Below are 18,561 nucleotides of genomic sequence, written 5' to 3'. Positions count from 1 at the left end.
AGGGGTCATTGAAAAGAACCACACAATTCAAACGAGTAAGAGACACTCAGAATGCCTGCTGCTGTCTCTCCTCCACCAATCTCAGCAGGAAGGACAGAGTGTATGGCAGGGACAGAGCTTTCTCACAGGACTGGCTGGGAAGGACTGACGGGGCCGGGGCTCTGAGTGGGAGAGGACAAGGAAAGCAATGTGCTGATGACAGCCCAGTGGCTCTCATAGAAGGCTTGGAGTGGACGCGGCCTTTCCCTTGCCGTTGCTCAACTGCCTGAATTTTCCATCACAGAGGGAAGGGTCAGGCGGGGGAGCGTCTCCTCAAGCAGGCCCTTGTAAAGCCTCTTGGACAGACTGATTTCCTTTGGGGAGCCAAGAAGCAGTGCTGGGTGGCGTTAACCCCTGCATTCCCAATGAGATTGCCTGGAGATGGGCAGGACCCGTGCTCCTGGAAGGCAGAGCTGCCCAGGGCAAGTGGCCTAAGGAGCCGTGAACTCTGGCTAGAGAAGCCTTCCCTCTGGCCTTGTTAAATCCAACAGGCATAATTGCATCCTGCTGACCTTAATTCCCCTGGCGGGTTTAATTGGGCCTGGCACTGTCCCACTTCCTGCCTTGGCCCCACAGAGGCAGAGGGCGTCTGCGCAGCTGGCACGGGGCGGGGAAACCCCTTCATGAGTTAGGTGGGCAGTGGTTCTGGTAGATTCTTGCCAGGTTGAGGAGGTTCCCCTGTGCCCTTCCCTCTGTGCCCCTCCCCTGCGCCTCCAAGAGAGTTCTGAGAACCCTGGGGACTCCCTGCGAGCAGCTGACAAGACCAGGTCATCCCACACAGATCAGAACTAGGCCGACTTCCCATCCCAGGCACTTTCGGTAGATAGAGCAGGCAAAGTAGCTGGGCTCTGTATCTGCAGTGGTCACCACATCACCAAGTCCTGGGCCTCTTTCCTCTGTACCAAGCGCTTTACATACATGAGCTGGGCGCACATTCTCAGCCACCCTGAGTGCTCACAGGTCTCTAAAAACTCAGTGAGCTTCCTTGTGGGAGGGGGGGGGGGTCCTCCAGCAGAGGAGGAGACCACAGGGGTGCATGCCATCCTCATAACTCGTGTTTGAGAACTCCCTTGTAGCATAGTGCACCTGACCCTGACCCCATAGGGCCACTTCGAGATTAAAGGCAGGATGTTCCTGGGGCTGGGGAGACTCACTCTTCAAAACACATTGCCAGAGGCCCCAGAGAGAGTCAGCTGTGAGGCAGCCAGTTCCCTGGGAGGAACAGTCTGTATAGTGCTGTGTCACAGGCATGAGGACCCGAGTTCCATCCTGGACACTCATGTGAAAGCTGGGTGTGGCCTCATCAGAGAGGCCAAGGGCCCCTTGGTAGTCAGTCCAGCTAAACTGTGTTCAGTGACAGACCCCGTCTAGCTTGATTTCCATCGCTGTGACAAAACACCATGACCAAAAGCAACTTGGGGAGAAAAGGGTTTATTTCAACTTACAGCTTACAGTCCACCATGAAGGGAACGCAGGGAAGACACTCACGGCAGGAACCTGGAGGCAGGAGCTGGAGCCGAGGCCACGGATGTTTCTTATACAAGCCAGGACTCCTTGCTCAGGGGATGACACCACTCAATGGGCTGTGTTCTTCCACATCCATCACTAATCAAGAAAATGCCTTACAGCCTTGCGCAGAGGCTAATCTTACCGAGGAGGTTCCCTCTTCTAAGAGAATGCTAGCTTATATCAAGTTGACAAAGACCGACAAACAAAATCTACACAGATCAGGTGGGGCAACTGAACATCAACCTCTGCCCCCACCACCCACAGTGCTCCTCAAGCACCTGACTGGCACTGGCAAGGGTTTGTGCTAGGGTTCTTGTGTGGGAATACTAACAAGACCAACAGATTAGAATAAAAGTCTGTTGTGATGAGAGGTAGCTCTGAGTTCAAATCTGACCATTCTGAAGCCACTCACCAGGCTGAGGGCTTTGGGACAAGCCACTTACCGCCCCCGCTCCCCATCCGCTGCATCGGTCTCTGCATCTTTAACATGTGAAACACCAAACTCTAAGGACTCTTGTGTGGGTCCTGGGAGCTGGGTCAAAAGAAAACTCATGGCATCATCAGACCTGGCACTCAGGGTCTGACAGGTGACATATTGATAAACCACGGAGGTCACCAGGGGATGTCGTCAAGAACCACCCTAGTAAAGCATCCGGACTCCCAGCCAGCCCTTGCTAGTCAACCACTGGGCCATTGTGGCAGGTATGTGATGCTGGGGACATAGCCAAGTATCAGGTGGCCAGGCTGTGAGCTGACCATAGCAACAGCCTGGGGTCACCAAGGGAGCATTGTGGGTGGAGAATTCCGACATTTCAAGGCAAGCCAAACCATGCTAGGGAGACAGTTAGAGGGCCAGAGGTGTCCCCATCCCAGGCGAGGGCCTGAGACATTTTCAACCTTCTGAATGCCATGGATCTACATGGCAGAATAGAGCGAAGTGTAAGAAACATCCTACTAACCTGTATCTCTAGCTTCCTCTACGTTGGGGGCTTTAGGCAAGTCACTCATTCCTGTAGCCCTCCTTACCTGCATCCAGAAAATGGGGTGAGTGTGGCCCACAGTTACGACCAACGACAATGAGAAATGAGAAGTTGGAAAAGGCCAATAGGAGTTGCTTGGTGGCTGGGACTCCCTTTCTTATCTTAGGTGAGCTTAGGTTCATATCCAGCCCAGCCCTCACAGGGAAGCGCTACATAGACATTGCTTGTTTTGGCTTCCTGGAAGAGGCATGTTGTCTGCTGAACCTTGAAGAAGAGAAATAGTGAACAGGACCAGCCCAGAGAGGAGACGGAGCCAGAAACCAAGCCTGGGGCGCTCCTGCACTAGCTTCTGTTAGCTTTGTTAAGCTCCTTCCACGTTTGCCTGCTTTCAAAGAAATCATGCATTTTGAATTTAACACATTCTCAAGCTCAAGGAAAACAGTAAAAGGCTGGAGATGTGAGTGACATATGTCTGTCACCTTAGCACTCTGGGGGCAGATGCAGGAGGACCGTGGGTTCTAGGCTATCCTGGACCACATAGCAAGACCCTGACTAAAAACCAAAGATAAAATTAAAACAAATAATGGTAAGAAGCCTTGAAGGCTTCTTTCCACCCAAGTTATGGATTTCATGTTATCCTGTCAAAGAAGTCTGCACAAATTCTAGCCCTCTGTGTTGTTTTGCACCTGATTTTTCCCTCCTTTGGAGGTGACTTCATATTTGTCCCTGATCCATTCCACAATGCCACATTTCCCCCACTACAGAGAGGTCCTGGGCCCCTGGCAGCCTCCATCCCTCCTCTGCGGGGCGGTGGCCAGGGCTAGGCATGGTGAGCCACTGAAAGGTTTGCCTCAGTTGGCATCTGGACCCAGACACCTACCCCACAATCCCGTCAACACTCAGCTTTGGCCAGTGCTCAGGGCCTCTCCCAGAAAAGTGTGGGCCGCAGCCTCTGGGCAGGGGGAGAGCACCCTACAGCATGTTCCTCCCTGCCCTATCTCAGCCTGAACACCTCGAACTTGGGTCCCCGTCCCTGAAGAAATCTCCCATGAGCCCTTCTTGAGGGGGACCATCTTATGTTTCCTGGTCTCCCTGGGCTACTCACCCAAACCTCCACAGCCCCAAAGAGCTCAGGGAAAGGAACTTTTTCTCAGGAAAAAAAATTGGACCTATGGACAATTAAGCAAGTGACCCTGGCATGATTTCTTACCCAGAGACGGTCTGAGTGGATCCGGATACCAAGGGGCACAGAGCTGGGCCCTGGAGTCACGGTGGCTCTCCCCAAGCTCCTGGGAACCCTGAGAAGTGTGGCAAAGAGGTGGGCAGAGCCATACTTGGTACTGGCCATAGTCTTGCCCTTCAGCCCACCAAGGGCCCCTCTTCTTATAGCCCCTACCCTTACCCCAATTACAGGGGATACCCGGCAAGGCCTGGCCACAGTCTGTTCCCCAGGGCCCAGGTGCCCCCTCCTTTTTTCTTCCTGATGGTTCCAATGCTATTCTACCCCATGTCAGGCCGTGGGAAGAATGCCGTGTCCTCTGAACGGGGGCCAAGAGTGACAGGTGGTGGCAACCCGTACTCCATGGCCCCTGGTGTCAAAGATCCTCCTCTTAGTCTCCGCCTCCACTGCCCACGCCCCTGCCTCCGCCTCTGCCCACCGGGCCCAATCCCTTACAACCACCCCAGGATTGCTCCTGAGCAGACTGCCGGCCACCACGTTGCCCTTCTCTATCCAGGTACATCTCTCCTCCCAGTTGCTTGGCCTTGGCCTTCTCTCTCCAAAACCGGAAAAGAGGGGGAGGGTGTCTGATAGCCTGATACACTTTTCTCCTCTTTCTGCAGCAAGAAAGACTTGAGTTAGACAAACAGAAACACACGCCTACCTACCTCATGGCTACAGAAAACGGAGCAGTTGAGCTGGGAATCCAGAGCCTGTCAGCAGGTGCCAAGCCGGGGCAGGAGACGGGAGGGAGGAGCTTCAGAAGGGATGTTTTTGAAGCCAGGGTTGGGCAGGTTCCTCACAGGGAAGTCTGTGCCCAAGGTTGTTTTGCACGGGAATGGGGATAATCTGTGCATGGAGTTGGCTGGGTCCAGGAACCCCTTGCTGGAGGGACCGGGGAGATGGGAAGCCTCCATCAGTGGCTGTTGGGGTTCACTTCAGCGCGAGTATGCAGAGTGGTGGGAGGCCTGTCCTGGTGGCTCAGGCATTGACAGGTTGTTCCAGAGCGATCTCTGTCAGGCCTGGCAGGGGAAGGGAGGACGGGGATGCTGATGATGCTCCCCTCCTTTGTAGAACAGACACCTAAAGGTGCTGCAGGCGATGGAACTCCAGCTTCAGAGGAAGACCCCAGCCCCCCAGCCACAGAGAAAGACCCGGGCCCCTCTAACACGAAGAAAGACCCTGGAACAGAGAAAGACCTGGGCCCCTCTAACACCAAGAAAGACCCTGACACAGAGAAAGACCCAGGTCCCCCTAACATGAAGAAAGACCCCGGAACAGAGAAAGACCCAGGCCCCCCAAACACAAAGAAGGACCCTGGAACAGAGAAAGACCCAGGCCCCCCAAACACGAAGAAAGACCCTGGAACAGAGAAAGACCCAGGCCCCCCTAACATGAAGAAAGACCCCGGGACAGAGAAAGACCCAGGCCCCCCTAACACGAAGAAAGACCCTGGAACAGAGAAAGACCCGGGGCCCCCTAACTCGAAGAAAGATCCTGGAACAGAGAAAGATCCAGGCTCCTCTAACACAGAGAAAGACCCTGGAACAGAGAAAGACCCGGGCCCCCCTAACATGAAGAAAGACCCTGGAACAGAGAAAGACCCGGGCCCCCCTAACACGAAGAAAGACCCTGACACAGAGAAAGACCTGGGCCCCCCTAACACGAAGAAAGACCCTGACACAGAGAAAGACCTGGGCCCCCCTAACACGAAGAAAGACCCTGACACAGAAAAAGACCTGGGCCCCCCTAACATGAAGAAAGACCCTGGAACAGAGAAAGACCCAGGTCCCCCTAACACAAAGCAAGATCCTGGCACAGAGAAAGACCCGGGCCCCCCTAACACAAAGAAAGATCCTGGCGCAGAGGAAGACCTGGGCCCCTCCAACACAGAGAAAGACCTCGGGACAGAGAAAGACCCAGGTCCCCCTAACACGAAGAAAGACCCTGGAACAGAGAAAGACCCAGGTCCCCCTAACACAAAGCAAGACCCTAGCACAGAAAAAGACGTGGCCCCCCTTAGCACAAAGAAAGACCCTGATACTCCGCACCCAAAGAAAGGTTCAGATTCACCCTCCCTGAAGAAAGATGCCAAAGCCCCTGCTCCAGCGGAAAAGGGTGACCCGACTCCAGCCTCAGCCAGCAGCCAGGGCCCTTCAGGAGAGGGGGACGGGGACGGGGGTCCTGCTGAAGGCAGTGTGGGGCCTCCTGCAGCCTTGCCCCAGCCCTCTGCCACCCCTGAGGCCAGTGTCCAGAATCAGGATGCCAAGCAAGCGCTCTCGGGCAAGCAGGGACCTGGAGAGCCCAAGGCGGGCAGGAAAGCAGCGGAGTGTCGAGAAGCGGGACGAAGAGGCTCACCCGCCTTTCTTCACAGCCCTAGCTGCCCTGCCGTCATCTCATGGTGAATGTCCCTGCTCGGGGAGGGAGACAGCGGGGAGCTCCCTTTCCAGGCTTACCCCCCTGGCTTGAGTACTGGGTGTTATCACATCTAGCACTGGGAAGGTAGTTCCGTCCCAGACCCCCCCCTTCTCCCACATTGTCCCCGAAGAAACCAGGATATTACCTTTGTTCAGAGAACAGAACGTCAGACAGGGTATGTCCCCAAAGGCCACCCAGGTTGCCTGTTGGTTTGTTTTCTCAAGACTTCTGGGGACTTATTTCATGAGTGGCAAGTGGCGAGCTGGAGAGAGTAGCCCTTCTTAATTTAAGACGAAGAGGCGACTATGGGTTCACTAGTAAGCCAATGCAATCAGTTCCGCACAACTGGACACTCGTGAACTGTAGACACAATAGTGAGACTTCTTGCACCATCTGATAGTAACACATTAGTGGCAGTTACATGGCAACTGTTTTTATGAATCAGGGGCTTATAGTTTCCTGTCCGTCGGTAGGATGAGCCTAGTCATGGCAGCCAGATCCTGTTAGTAGTTCCTCCGTGTGTTGAGAATTGGCCTTTGAAGTGGATGGTGGAGGTGGACGTGTTTGGGGAGGGGGAACAAGGTTGTCTTTGAAGCCTCTAACCTGCACAGTGTGTCCCTCTTCTTAGCTCTGAGAAGACACAGGTTGGGAAGCCCCTAAGTGAGACAACAGAACCCATCTTCACAGGGGTGTCTGTGACCCCCGACTCCCAAGATCCTGGGCCAGCCAAGGCAGAAGGCGGGACAAACACCCTGGAAGAGAACCAGAAGGCAGAGGCAGAGAAAGCCCCAGGCCAGGCTGGCCAGGCTAAGGTGCAAGGGGACACCTCCCAGAGGATCGAGTTCCAGGCTGTTCCCTCAGAGAGAGTGGAGGTGGGGCAGGCCCTCTGTCTCACTGCCAGGGAGGAAGACTGCTTCCAAATTCTGGGTAGGTAGGGGCAGGTTGGGGCTGAAGCGTCCCAAAGATGGGGGAGGGAAGGGATGGGATAGTCCCAAGGATCCTTCCGTAAGCAGAGGCCGATCTACCCTGATCTGGGTCTCCCCGGGGCTCCCTGGTTCAAATGGCACAGGGCACCGGGTGGTGTTTCTTTCTGATAGAGGTGGGACAAGGAAACTAAAAGCCCATAGACAGATGGCGAAGGCTGTCAGACTCAAAAACCAATTTTGATTGTCTTCTACTTCCGCTAACGCGGTGTTAAAGAAAGACAATCACGCAGCCGAGTGGAGTAACAGAGACTTGCTGCCAAGTGGGCTTGCGGGCTCTTCTGAGGAAGGGTTCCGATTACAGGTGCAGGGCAACGAAATGGTGGAGGGGAGGGTTTCAGGGAGTCATAGCGGTTCCATGAGCTGCACAGGTGTTTGTGTGTGGGACCAGGGGCCAGGGAAGCTGGGGCCGCGCCCCACAGGTACTCAGCGAAAGCCCTGGGTTGGGCAGGAGAGCCAACTTGAGCAGCAGGAAGGGGGAAGGGGTCCCAGCAAGGGTGCTGTCGGGCTGGGGGTGGGGTGACATAGGGTCAGAAGAGCCCAGAGTGTCCTGACACCCCCTCCTCCAGACTGAGGTGCCATGGGAGACCAGCCAGTCTGCCTGGCTCGCGGCAGAGTGCCACCCAGACAGGGTGGGAGGACCTGGCGGCTGGGCGGTGGCCAGGGGCCCTGCCTCCTGCCCTCGCGGCGACAGAGACCTCCACCCCGCCCAGAGATCACATCCTTGGCATGACAGGACCTGAACCACCTCCAAGGGCTGTCTAATTTATCACCAGAGTGGCTTCCCTGCTGCCTCGGACTATTTTTAAAGGTTTCCATTCCCATGAGTCAGCCTGCTGGCCTTTGAAGCCCGCTGTCCCCATGATGCCCACTAGATGGCAGCATGTCACCACCGAACTGCTGCGTCCCTGGGCGCCCCGCTGTGGTGTAATCAGGCGGTGAGCAAGTGTCTCCACCCACACCATCACCCAGACACAGCAGTCTGGGATTTCACTTCACAGCTGTTGTGGGGGCTTGTTTGGGTGTTTGGAGGGTTTTTTTTTTTTTTTTGATGGAAACAGTCCTTCCTCCCCGCTAGAGCTTGCATTTAAGTCCAGTCAGCTAGCGGCCTCAGTTCTGCAGCGAACCTGAATTCCCCTAATGGAGACAGATTTTGGGTGTACAAAGGCCAATTTGGGTGTACACAGCAGAACTAGAATTGGAAACCGGGTCCTGTTCTGATCAGGTGTCATCCAGGCATCACTTGGTAAACTCATCTTTCCAGGGGGATGGGGGGGGCAGATCAGTAGGCAGGAGGCAGTGGTGTCAAAGACCTTTCCCAGAGGTCCCGCCCCTGGCTCTAATAGCTCAACTCTGTCTCCTTAGACGACTGCCCGCCACCTCCGGCCCCCTTCCCACACAGGATCGTGGAGCTGAGGACCGGAAATGTCAACAGTGAATTCAGCATGAACTCAAAGGAGTCACTGGGAGGGTGAGCCAGGGACCCAAGCCTGGAACCATGCACGGGGCAGGCAGGGGTCGGTGTACCAGCTCCTGTGGCGCAGACACACCCACTAGGACATGGCTCACATGCGTGCACTTGCTTCTATGTAATCTCACGTGCTATCCATCACATCCTGAGGTATGGTGACTGTGGTCACCTCCCCAGATGTGCCTTTGGCCACTCCTATAGGAAATGCACAGGCTGGTCCACCTCGCCCCATGTTCTCCAGACACCATCGTGAGGGAGTTAGGGACGGTGGGGTGAATGCGCCCATCTCTCAGAGGGGCAGCCGGAGTCACCATCAGGGCCTGGGCAGAGGAGAGCAGAACACAGGTTCTTGCTGACCCTTGGGTCTTGGAAGCAACCTCACTTCAACTTTTCTTTCTAGTGGGAAGTTTGGAGCTGTGTGCACCTGCACAGAGAGAGCCACAGGCCTCAAACTGGCAGCCAAAGTCATCAAGAAACAGACTCCCAAGGATAAGGTAGTGGTGGAAAGCGGACCATCTCTCATCTCTACCTACCCACAGCGCTAGGCTTGGGCTCTGATGCGAGAAGCTTGTGTCATTAAAGATACCACATAAGGAATAGGGTGGACACAGCTTGTTACAGGAGGCTGGTGCCCCAAGCCATAAACCAGATACCCCAGTTCTCAGGGACTCTTCCTACTGGGCCCTCTGTGAAGCTCAGTAGCACTGGGGAACATGGGTTCTGTGACAGACACTGGGGAACCTGCCCCCAGGCAGCCTGTGTCAAGGAAAGGAAGCTCAGTGGAGAGTTTCTCCTCCACTAGTGTGGCCTGCGCAGGTCTAAGCAGCTCTGGTTTCAGGAGCGGGCAGCTGTGTGCGGGTTCACATGGGTTGAGGGCCGTGGGCGAAGTGAAGTCTGCTTGGCAACAGGTGCCAACAGAGCTGTGTCTCAGGAAAAGCTGTGGGGGAGGGGAGGGCGTGAGGAGCAACAGAGAGGTTCCTGCCTCAGCCCCGGCTTAATGATGCTTCCTGGACCAGCGTCTACAGAGTGACGGTTTTGCAGAGGGAGGTGTTTGAGTGGCGGGCCACGGGAGACTTTCAGGCAGAGGACCGTGGGAATGAGACTCAAGCAGAGCAGTTTCCTGGCGTTCAGGATTCACTCTGGAGGAGAGAGAAGGGAGGAGGAGCCCAAAGGGCAGAGATAGCAGGGGCTGAGGTTACAGGGTATCCTAGGAAAAGATAGCCACGTGTATGGAAGGCTGGGACCCACCAAGACCATGGGAGCAGAGCCACGGTGCTACAGAACGCTGATTCCCTTTGCTTCGAGCACAGCCAGGACTTTTCTGTGTGGCTCTATCCTGCTCTAGTGTGTGGATCTTTTATTTACCTATTTATTTATTTGAGATGGGGGCTTACATATCCCAGAGTGACCTTGAGCTCATTTTGGAGCAGAGGCTGAATCCTGAATTCCTGGTCCTTCAGTTCTGCTTTCTGAGGGTTTTGATTGCAGTGTTTGCCACTGTGTCCAGTTTACGTGGTTCTGGGGATTGAACCCAGGGCTTCGTGCATGCTAGGCAGGCGCTCTACCAACTGAGCCACATCCCCAGCCTCAGATCTGCACTCTGATCTGCACTTTTGACTGATCTTCCCTGGCCTCTATCACAGGATCTGGTTCAGCATGGATGCTCAGTGCCCATGCGCCGTGAGACTTAACTGGAGCCAGCTGTTGATTCATTGATCATGGAACATTTTTTTTTCTTTGCCTTCCACTGTACCAGGTGCCAGAGAAATGTCACAGACTGCAAAAGTCCCCAGCCTCATGGGACCAGCACATCAGAGAGTAGGGACAGATAGATGACTAAAACCTGGAACAAAACGAAGAGCATGGCACCAGGTGTTGAGAGAACCAGGGCAGGGATGGGGAGTTTGATCAGAGGGACCATGTCACATGCGGACCTCTCTGGGGAAGTGGTAGGAGGCGAACTGAGAGCTGGATGGAGGGGTGGAACGAAGGGGAAAGAGCTGCAGCTGGACAGCCTTGCAGCTCCCTGGGGATGTGGGTGCATGGAGAGGCCTGACCCATAGCACACGCCAGTCGCATTCCCACCTATATCAGCCCGCAAAGGAACCACTGGCCTGACAGCCACAAGTGACAGTTGTTTAGAGAGAGGGGGTGAGGGACGGCGGAGTTTCTAATCTAGTTTTTTGGTGGAACTGTGGCAAAGGCCTTAATGACTGTCGGTGGGCATGCAGAGACCATAGCTCCTAGCTCTTTGTCCCCAATGCTTGTTGAAGATTCTGTCTTTTTTTTTTTTTTTTTCTGATGGCTGCTGGCAAATCAATCATGGAGAAGGGTTGGTACCAAGGACGTATTTAGCACACGAAGAATCTGGGACTTGCTTAGATCCCCAAGGGAAATGGTAAAGATGGTCGCTGTATTTATGAGGGCAGAGTTCAGAGTCAGTCCGATGTATCTGAGAATCAATCCCATTTTAGGGGTGGGGGTTGGACATGGTCTTACTGTGTTTTCCAGGCTAGTCTTGAACTCTTGACTCTCCTGCCTCTGCCTCCTGAATTCTGGGATTACAAGCATGTGCCACCACACATGGCTTTGGGAACTGGTTCCCCCTGGATATAACATAGTTATGGACTTGATGCAAATGCTCAGGGCGAGGTTATAGGGAGGGAGTGGCAGAGGCTAGGAGACCAGGAGGGAAGAGGCTGGAGGGTGGGGGTGTTGGTACCCAGTGGGTCCCCTTGATTTTCCTGCTCCCCAGGAAATGGTGATGTTGGAGATCGAGGTCATGAACCAGCTGAACCACCGCAATCTGATCCAGCTGTACTCGGCCATTGAGACCTCACATGAGATCATCCTGTTCATGGAGTAGTGAGTGCCTGACGTGGGAGCCGGGGCTGGGTGGCAGGGCCAGCGGCCCGGAGCCAGTCTGCAGAGGGGTCTGTGCACACAGCATCGAGGGCGGCGAGCTCTTTGAAAGGATCGTGGATGAGGACTACCAGCTGACCGAGGTGGATACCATGGTGTTCGTCAGGCAGATCTGTGATGGGATCCTCTTCATGCACAAGATGAGAGTCCTGCACCTGGACCTCAAGGTAGTGGGCTGAAGCTCCCTGGAACAGTGCTCACCACCTGGTGTCACTGTTGTCCCCACCCATCTCTCTAGCTCCTCCTAGTTCCCTTTCTTCATCTTCCAGCTTTTTCCAAGTGGACCCCTAGTGCTTGCTAAGTGCTAGGAATAGAGAGGCAGGGGTGCGTCGGGGGAGGCATCCCTTAGTCTCAACGTCCATGGAGCTCACTGTCTGGTGTTAGATGCCTCCCAGCTGCTGGTGTCACATAGCGGCTATATCTGTGTTGGCTTGGGAATGGCCAGTGTGCATTCCTTACTCAGATCGAGAACCTAGAGTTGAGGGTCCACTTCCCAGCAGCCCCGTGTTCCTGCACTCCTCCATGGAGCTCACTGAGAAGCCTCGTGCCAGGGTCGCAGTGCGTAGGAGGCAGTCGCCAGTGATGAACGCTAAGAGGACTTTCACATCCTGCACGCAGCTGACCAGGGGCAGCAGACAGATTCCGCACGGTGCACTCACTCCCATCAGCACCAGTGGCTGCAGTGAGCTTAGAGGCAACTGCTTAGGGCCTGGAATGGGGAGGAGAAACACAAGCTACCAGGTGTCTCCTGTCGCTGTGACAGACGCTAATGAGTATCGAGAGGGAAAGTTAATAAGCTCCATCAGTACGGGGGTGGGTACCTGTTTCATTCACTTAACTCACAGTTGCTGAGTGCCTGCAGCAGGAAAGAGCATCCTAGTGTGGGAACTTACAACTGGGACTAGGATGGACTTGTTCCCTGTTCATTATACAATGTCCAATAAGTAAAATTCATTTAAAAAGATTACGGAAGGCACAACAGAGTACCCAGGGCGTGCAGAGGGTAGTGATGGAGAAGCAAACATTTGTCCAGTGGAGCAGAGTCGTGGATGGGAGCATCCAACATCTGGCTTTGCTCAGTGTCATGGTCTGAGAGGGTATGGGATTCTCCCAGCAGCTCCTGCAGGTACCTATGAGGACAAATGGGAGGAGAGAGAGGAGATGGGGGCTTAGGAGGCCATGGTGGGAAGCTAGGAGAAAGCCGGGTTGGGGGGACTGCAGGGTGCGCTTGGAAATATAGGAGTTCCTGGCTGAGGGTGTGTGTGGAGTGGGTTGGGAAAGAGTCAGAGGTAATTCTTGAGTTACAGGGACAGATGGGGTCCCTCCAGGAGCTAGGATAGCTGGTGGGACATTAGGTGTCTGTTATTCCCCTGTGAAGGCTGATTTGGGGGTAGAGTAGGGCCCCTAATTAAAATGCCAGGTCCCAGGAGAAGGGAGTGTGCCTCCAAGAAATCATAAGAGTTTGCTCTTCTAGGGGTTCGTAGTGCAGAAAGCAGTGTGTCTCAGCTGCATGGTATCCCTAAGTCTGGTGGGAATAGGTTTCTGAGAAGGCTTGAGTCAGTTTTTTGGGTCCCTGTGCGCTTCTACCAGGGGCCGTTCTTTCTTTCCCTGTATTGGGATGCTAGCGAAGCTACAGAAGTCCCCACTTCTTGTTTTCTTGAATGACCACAAAGCTCAAATAGACCATAGAGCTCTGCTGAATGGTCAGGTCAGGGGGATGAAGGCCCTGGATGGTGTAGATGTGGAAGTCACTCCGCAGAGGTGCACCCCGTTTCACTCCATAGAGGTGCATCCCGTGCCATTCCACAGAGGTGGCGCCCCATGGCACTCCGCAGAGGTGGCGGAGTTTCCCTGTTAGCTCCTGTCTTTGAACCACGCTAACTTCAATGTTCACCCCACTTACTCTTGACCTAGTCCTGTGTGCCCTGTGGGAAGAAGATAAAGTGAAGGCCTGGGGTGAGTTTATGCGCCCTTCACTAGCACACTTTTCCACCAACTTTGACGGAGCATGGGAGAGGCCGGGAGAAGGTGGTCCCTGGCCTGGAACGCTGAGGAGTAAGGTGGAGAAGTGGCAGGTGCCTATAGTCCAGGCACTGAGGCTGAGGGATTGCTCAAGCCTGGCAATTCAGAACCAGACTGGGGTAGCATAGTGAGACCTTCATCTCAAAAAAAAAAAAAAAAAAAAAAAAAAAAAAAAAAAAGATAAAAGGAACTGAGATGTAAAGTGCTTGCCATGCAAGCACGGGGACTTGGACTTGAGTTCGGATGCCCAGCAACCACGGTAAGAAAGCCAGGTGCAGCGGCTCCTTCCTGTGATTCCAGCAGCAGGGAGCTGAGACCAGAAGATCTGGGGACCTGTTGGCTGACTGGTCTCACCATTCAGTGAGCCCCAAGTCCAGTGAGAGACCCTGTCTCAAAAAGCAAGGTGGAGAATTATTGAGAGAGACCCTCCACCTCAACGTATGCGTGCACAGCAGCATAACACGTAAAATGCACACATGTGTTAAATAAAGTAGCACAGGCCTAGTGCTCGTGAGAGGCGGGCACTGCCCAGCTGAAGGCAGCAGAAACCTTGCTGATTAGAGGCCTTCTCGTGGACCTACAAGGCTGCTCTATCTGATAGCATCCTTGCCTGGCCGAAGGCCAGGGCACACTGCCTATCTGCAGACCTCAGTTTTCCACCCTCCACACCACTGAGTGGAGAAAGATTCCATCTGTGTCTACGGGGCCGTCTTGTGCTTTGAGACAAGCCCCTCCCTCACAGGACCTCAGCCTCCTTAGGGAGAGCGCAAACAGGCCTGAAGGGTCTCTGAGCATCACCTAAGGATCTGCGCCCACGTGCGGGGCCCCAATAAGGGGCCAGGATGGAGCTGGTAGGGAAAGGAGGGTCAGCTGGGTCAGAGGCCAACCTGGGCCATCCCTGTCTCCTCAGCCAGAGAACATCCTGTGTGTGAACACCACCGGCCACTTGGTGAAGATAATTGACTTCGGGCTAGCACGGAGGTACCCCGGGTGGGTGGGAGGGCGGGGCCGAGAGGGGCGGGGCCGAGAGGGGGGTGGCGAAAGGGCTGGATGTTTCTGGTGGCAGCTGGGGACCTGAGCTCTCAATCTCTCTCACAGGTACAACCCCAACGAAAAACTGAAGGTGAATTTTGGGACTCCGGAGTTTCTGTCGCCCGAGGTGGTGAATTATGACCAGATCTCTGACAAGACTGACATGTGGAGCCTGGGGGTGATCACCTATATGCTGTGAGCCCTAGGGGAGGGGCTGGCCCAAGTCAGTAGGGGCACGGGGATGGGTAGGAGAAGACAAGACTTACTTTGGGGTTCTGCTGGAGTGGTCTGACCCCGCAGCCAGTGTGTTTGTTTTGGGGGGGGATGCTAGGGAGAACCAGAAGGGGGAACTTTATACCCATTTTATATTTGGAAGAACCAAGGTTACCAAAAAGTACAGCATCCCATCCTGGGCAGACTCTGGACAGCAGATTCCCCATGCCCCTGGGGTGGGGACAGAGGGACAGGGGACATCTTTTTGTGTGCTCCCACTGTGTGTTTCACACTCAACGTTCCCCATCTTCACTGCAACCCTGGGAAGCTGGGGTGACCGTGCCCATTTTACAGATGAGAAGAGTGAGGCTCAGAGAGGGGAAGTGACTTGCCCAAAGTCACCCAGCCAGATTCAAACCCAGGTCTGTCCCACTCTGGAAGCCCCGGGTCTTTCCAGCACATGCTGCCTCCTGGGTTCTGCCCCACCCTGCCGCCTCACTGTCTTGCCGGACTCTCCTTCCCTCTAGGCTGAGTGGTCTCTCCCCCTTCCTGGGAGATGATGACACAGAGACCCTAAACAATGTCCTGTCTGCGAACTGGTACTTTGATGAGGAGACCTTTGAGGCTGTGTCGGACGAGGCCAAAGATTTTGTTTCCAATCTCATCATGAAGGACCAGAGGTGAGGCTGGGGACCTTGTATGTTCAAGGGCAGAGTGCATATCCGGTCCAAGCGGGCCTGGCACAGGCCTGCCCTCACCTCACTGCCTTCTCCTCAGCGCCCGAATGAGTGCGGAACAGTGCCTGGCCCACCCCTGGCTCAACAACCTGGCAGAGAAAGCCAAACGCTGCAACCGCCGTCTGAAGTCCCAGATCCTGCTTAAGAAATACCTCATGAAGAGGCGCTGGAAGGTACCAGAGCTGGGGCAGGAGGAGGCCTGAGAGGTGGGTGAGCCTTGCGGCCAGGTCCAGCCCGACCGTCCCTGTTGGCACTGGTCTGGAAAATGTGGGCTTTTCTCTGGGTCCTGGGCTGGCTCCCGCTCTGACCTAGAGTTGACCCACCTCTCCTGCCAGGGGAGGATCATTAAAGGGGGGTTCAGGCTCCAGAGAGCATCTCCGACCCCCTTCATGACCCGAATGTTTATTGAACACCTGTTACTACTAAAGGCTCCATTGCTGCCGTGGAGACAGGAGGCAAGAATCTGGGTCTTGGACTTGACCTGCAGTGAAAGTAGAGTGCTGTGGGAGAATGGTGGGGGGTGCCGGGGGAGGGGTTCCACCTTTGAACAGGTAGGGCCTGGTGAGGAGCAACAGGTCAACAGGTGAATTGAGACCTCGGAGGAGGGGAGGGCGGGGCGGAGGGGGGGGATCCAGTCTGACGAGCAGCCAGTGTGAAGCCCCATGGCGGAACCTGAATGGTGAGAGCACCAGGCCGCAGGCTGTATGCCTGGACTCGAAAGGGAGGTCAGAGCGGAACAGGAGGCAGCTGTAGAACAGCGGTAAGACTGCAAACCTTGAACGCAGCTCCTCATGCTGTGGTGACCCCAATCATAAAAATTACTTTTGTTGCTATTTCATAACAGTAATTTTGCTACTGTTATGAATCATAATGCAAAAAATCTGTGTTTTCTGATGGTCTTAGGTGACCCTTGTGAAAGGGTCATTTGACCCTCAAAGGGATCAACACCCACAGGTTGAGGGACTCACAGATTGGGGTGTGGGGCCTCTTTTGTTTGCACAGTGTCCTGGTGCTGTTCAGAGCTGGGCTAGGCACTGTGGCTCCCCCTGGCCTCTGACTCTCCTTTAATGGGGGTGGGTCTTTTAAAAGTCTTTAAATTTTTTTTATTTAACATTTAGTTATTAGCAAATAAATAAATAGTGGCGGGTATATAATGGAGGGTACAGAGGACATGCTCGTGCAGTGGCCTCTGTGTGGGGGTCAGAGGACAGCTTTGGGGGCCCGATCTCTCCTTCCACCGTGTGGCTCCCAGAAACAAACTCAGGCTTGTCTGCAAGCACCTTTCTTTGTCTGCTGAGCCCTCTCGCTGGCCAGAAGGGGGGACTCTGAAGGACACGCCATCCCCAGGTTCTCCTCTGCTCAAGTGCTGACCGGAATTTCTCTCTCGTCCCCCAGAAAAACTTCATTGCTGTCAGCGCAGCCAATCGCTTCAAGAAGATCAGTAGCTCGGGGGCACTGATGGCTCTGGGGGTCTGAGCCCCAGGAGCAGCTAAGCCTGGACGCAGCTGCACAGTGGTCAAGGCTGAAGCCACACAGCTCAGAAGGCCAGAGAGAGCCAGCCAGATCTCTAGAGGAGGCTGGTGGAGCAAAGTTGCACCAGGCCGGGAGGCTCGAGGCTCCCCAGGCCCTCATTCAGTATCGCTTCTCCTCTGTGAACGTGGAGTGTGGCCTGGAATCCATCTTGCTACCGCCTCCTCAGACAGGGCCGTGGCCCATCAGCCCCACCCAGACTCCAAGGACGTCCAGGCCGTTCCCCAGTCTCTCCCTAGCTCCCTCCTTTGAACTGCTGCCCTGTAGCCTCTGCTTTGCCCCACCTGGGGCACCCTTGCCTGGAGTGGGATGGCTGGGGGTCCAGCAGGTGGGCTGCTGTGGTGGTGGATGGGAAGCTTCTAGAAGGGTAAGAATGCAGCCCAGCTGCTAGGGGAGGACAGAGTAGGCTTTGTGTGAGAGGACCTCCATGCCCTGCCTCAGGAGCCCAACAGGTCATCTGGCCTCCTGGCCCCCTCCCACTGTTTTTGTGACCACCAACACACAGGAACTCTGTGAGAGAAAGCCAGCGCAGGCCTGGAGTGGTGGCGGTGGTGGGGAGAGGCCTGGAAGACATGAGACTACCTCCAAGTTCACCTGAGGACCGAGTCTTCCCAGCCCGGCTACTCTGTGCCCATCCCAGGGGCATTCACGGTCCCAGATGTCGGGATGAGCTGTCCCACAGGAGTGTGAAGCCATCGGGCAGACCCCAACCTGCTCTCAGCTTGTGCCTTGTAAATAAACATACAGGTTGGAGGCGACCGCCTTCCCTCTGCACGTGCCCATACTCGTGTGAGATCACAGATTGCGTTAATTGTGCACCTACTACGTGCCAGTCACTGAGCTCACATACCCACGCACAGTGTGGCGTTCACAGATTCAGGCTCAGGAGCTAGACCACCAAAGGAGGAGAGAATGAGTTCAAGTGGCTTCCTTGCTGTGCCTCGGTTTCCTCACCTGAGTCGAAGCACAGAGTGACCCGTGCTAGATCCTAGTCATGGGCGCAACGGGGACTAGATCCTTGTTCTTTTGAGTGGGACGGTGAGGTAGATACTATCTGTATCTCACAGAGGGAAACTGAGTCAGGTGAGATGCAGGTAAGAGCGGCCTCACAGAGAGAAGAGGATGGCGCTCTGGTGACATGGAGACAAAGATGAGTTAGTTATAGAAGGCCCAGGGAGGAAATGGGGGCGGTCCTTGTCCTCATTCAACAGGCGAGGAAACTGAGGCTCAGAGCAAGGAAGGAACTCGAAGCCTGCTCAGTATGTCTGGGGCCGGGGCTCGAAACAAACTTTTGCCATGAACTCAGCATTGATCAAGGAGGGAAGAGAACACAGGGCATCCAGGAAAAAGGCGAACAGATCCTATGGCCTGTGATGCTATGGTCAGCCCTGCTTTCTGCTCTCACTGGCCTCATCCAGGCCGCCCATGCAGGCGGGGGCCATTTGCTAGAGGGGCGGCCCTGCCAGAGTGGCAGAGGTGATAGGTG

General features: G+C 54.9%; 1 protein-coding gene across 1 annotated transcript; it reads left to right on the top strand.

The window, feature by feature from the left end:
- Positions 1–4,217: 4,217 nt before the first annotated feature.
- Mylk2 (myosin light chain kinase 2) lies at positions 4,218–17,859 on the top strand. The gene is made up of 14 exons (XM_050151107.1): positions 4,218–4,264; positions 4,371–4,470; positions 4,822–4,995; positions 5,815–6,148; positions 6,794–7,092; positions 8,514–8,619; positions 9,020–9,113; positions 11,375–11,484; positions 11,567–11,708; positions 14,474–14,544; positions 14,662–14,790; positions 15,336–15,488; positions 15,586–15,718; positions 16,941–17,859. Exons 2-14 carry the CDS (start codon positions 4,419–4,421, stop codon positions 17,019–17,021), a joined length of 1,878 nt encoding a protein of 625 aa, XP_050007064.1. The 5' UTR covers positions 4,218–4,264; positions 4,371–4,418; the 3' UTR covers positions 17,022–17,859.
- Positions 17,860–18,561: the final 702 nt, after the last annotated feature.

Source organism: Alexandromys fortis, unplaced genomic scaffold (assembly GCF_014885135.2).
Source record: "Alexandromys fortis isolate MF-2015 unplaced genomic scaffold, M_Fortis_MF-2015_v1.1 scaffold_27, whole genome shotgun sequence".
Taxonomy (NCBI): domain Eukaryota; kingdom Metazoa; phylum Chordata; class Mammalia; order Rodentia; family Cricetidae; genus Alexandromys; species Alexandromys fortis.
This window is presented reverse-complemented; position numbering and strand designations above follow the sequence as displayed.

What these genes read in the sequence shown, in the direction of transcription:
- Mylk2 (XM_050151107.1), top strand. Translation starts at nt 4,419, where the DNA reads ATGGCTACAGAAAACGGAGCAGTTGAGCTGGGAATCCAGAGCCTGTCA. An exon ending in ATCATCCTGTTCATGGAGTA is followed by an intron (nt 11,485 to 11,566) that starts GTGAGTGCCTGA and finishes CTGTGCACACAG; the next exon opens with CATCGAGGGCGGCGAGCTCT. An exon ending in GACTTCGGGCTAGCACGGAG is followed by an intron (nt 14,545 to 14,661) that starts GTACCCCGGGTG and finishes TCTCTCTCACAG; the next exon opens with GTACAACCCCAACGAAAAAC.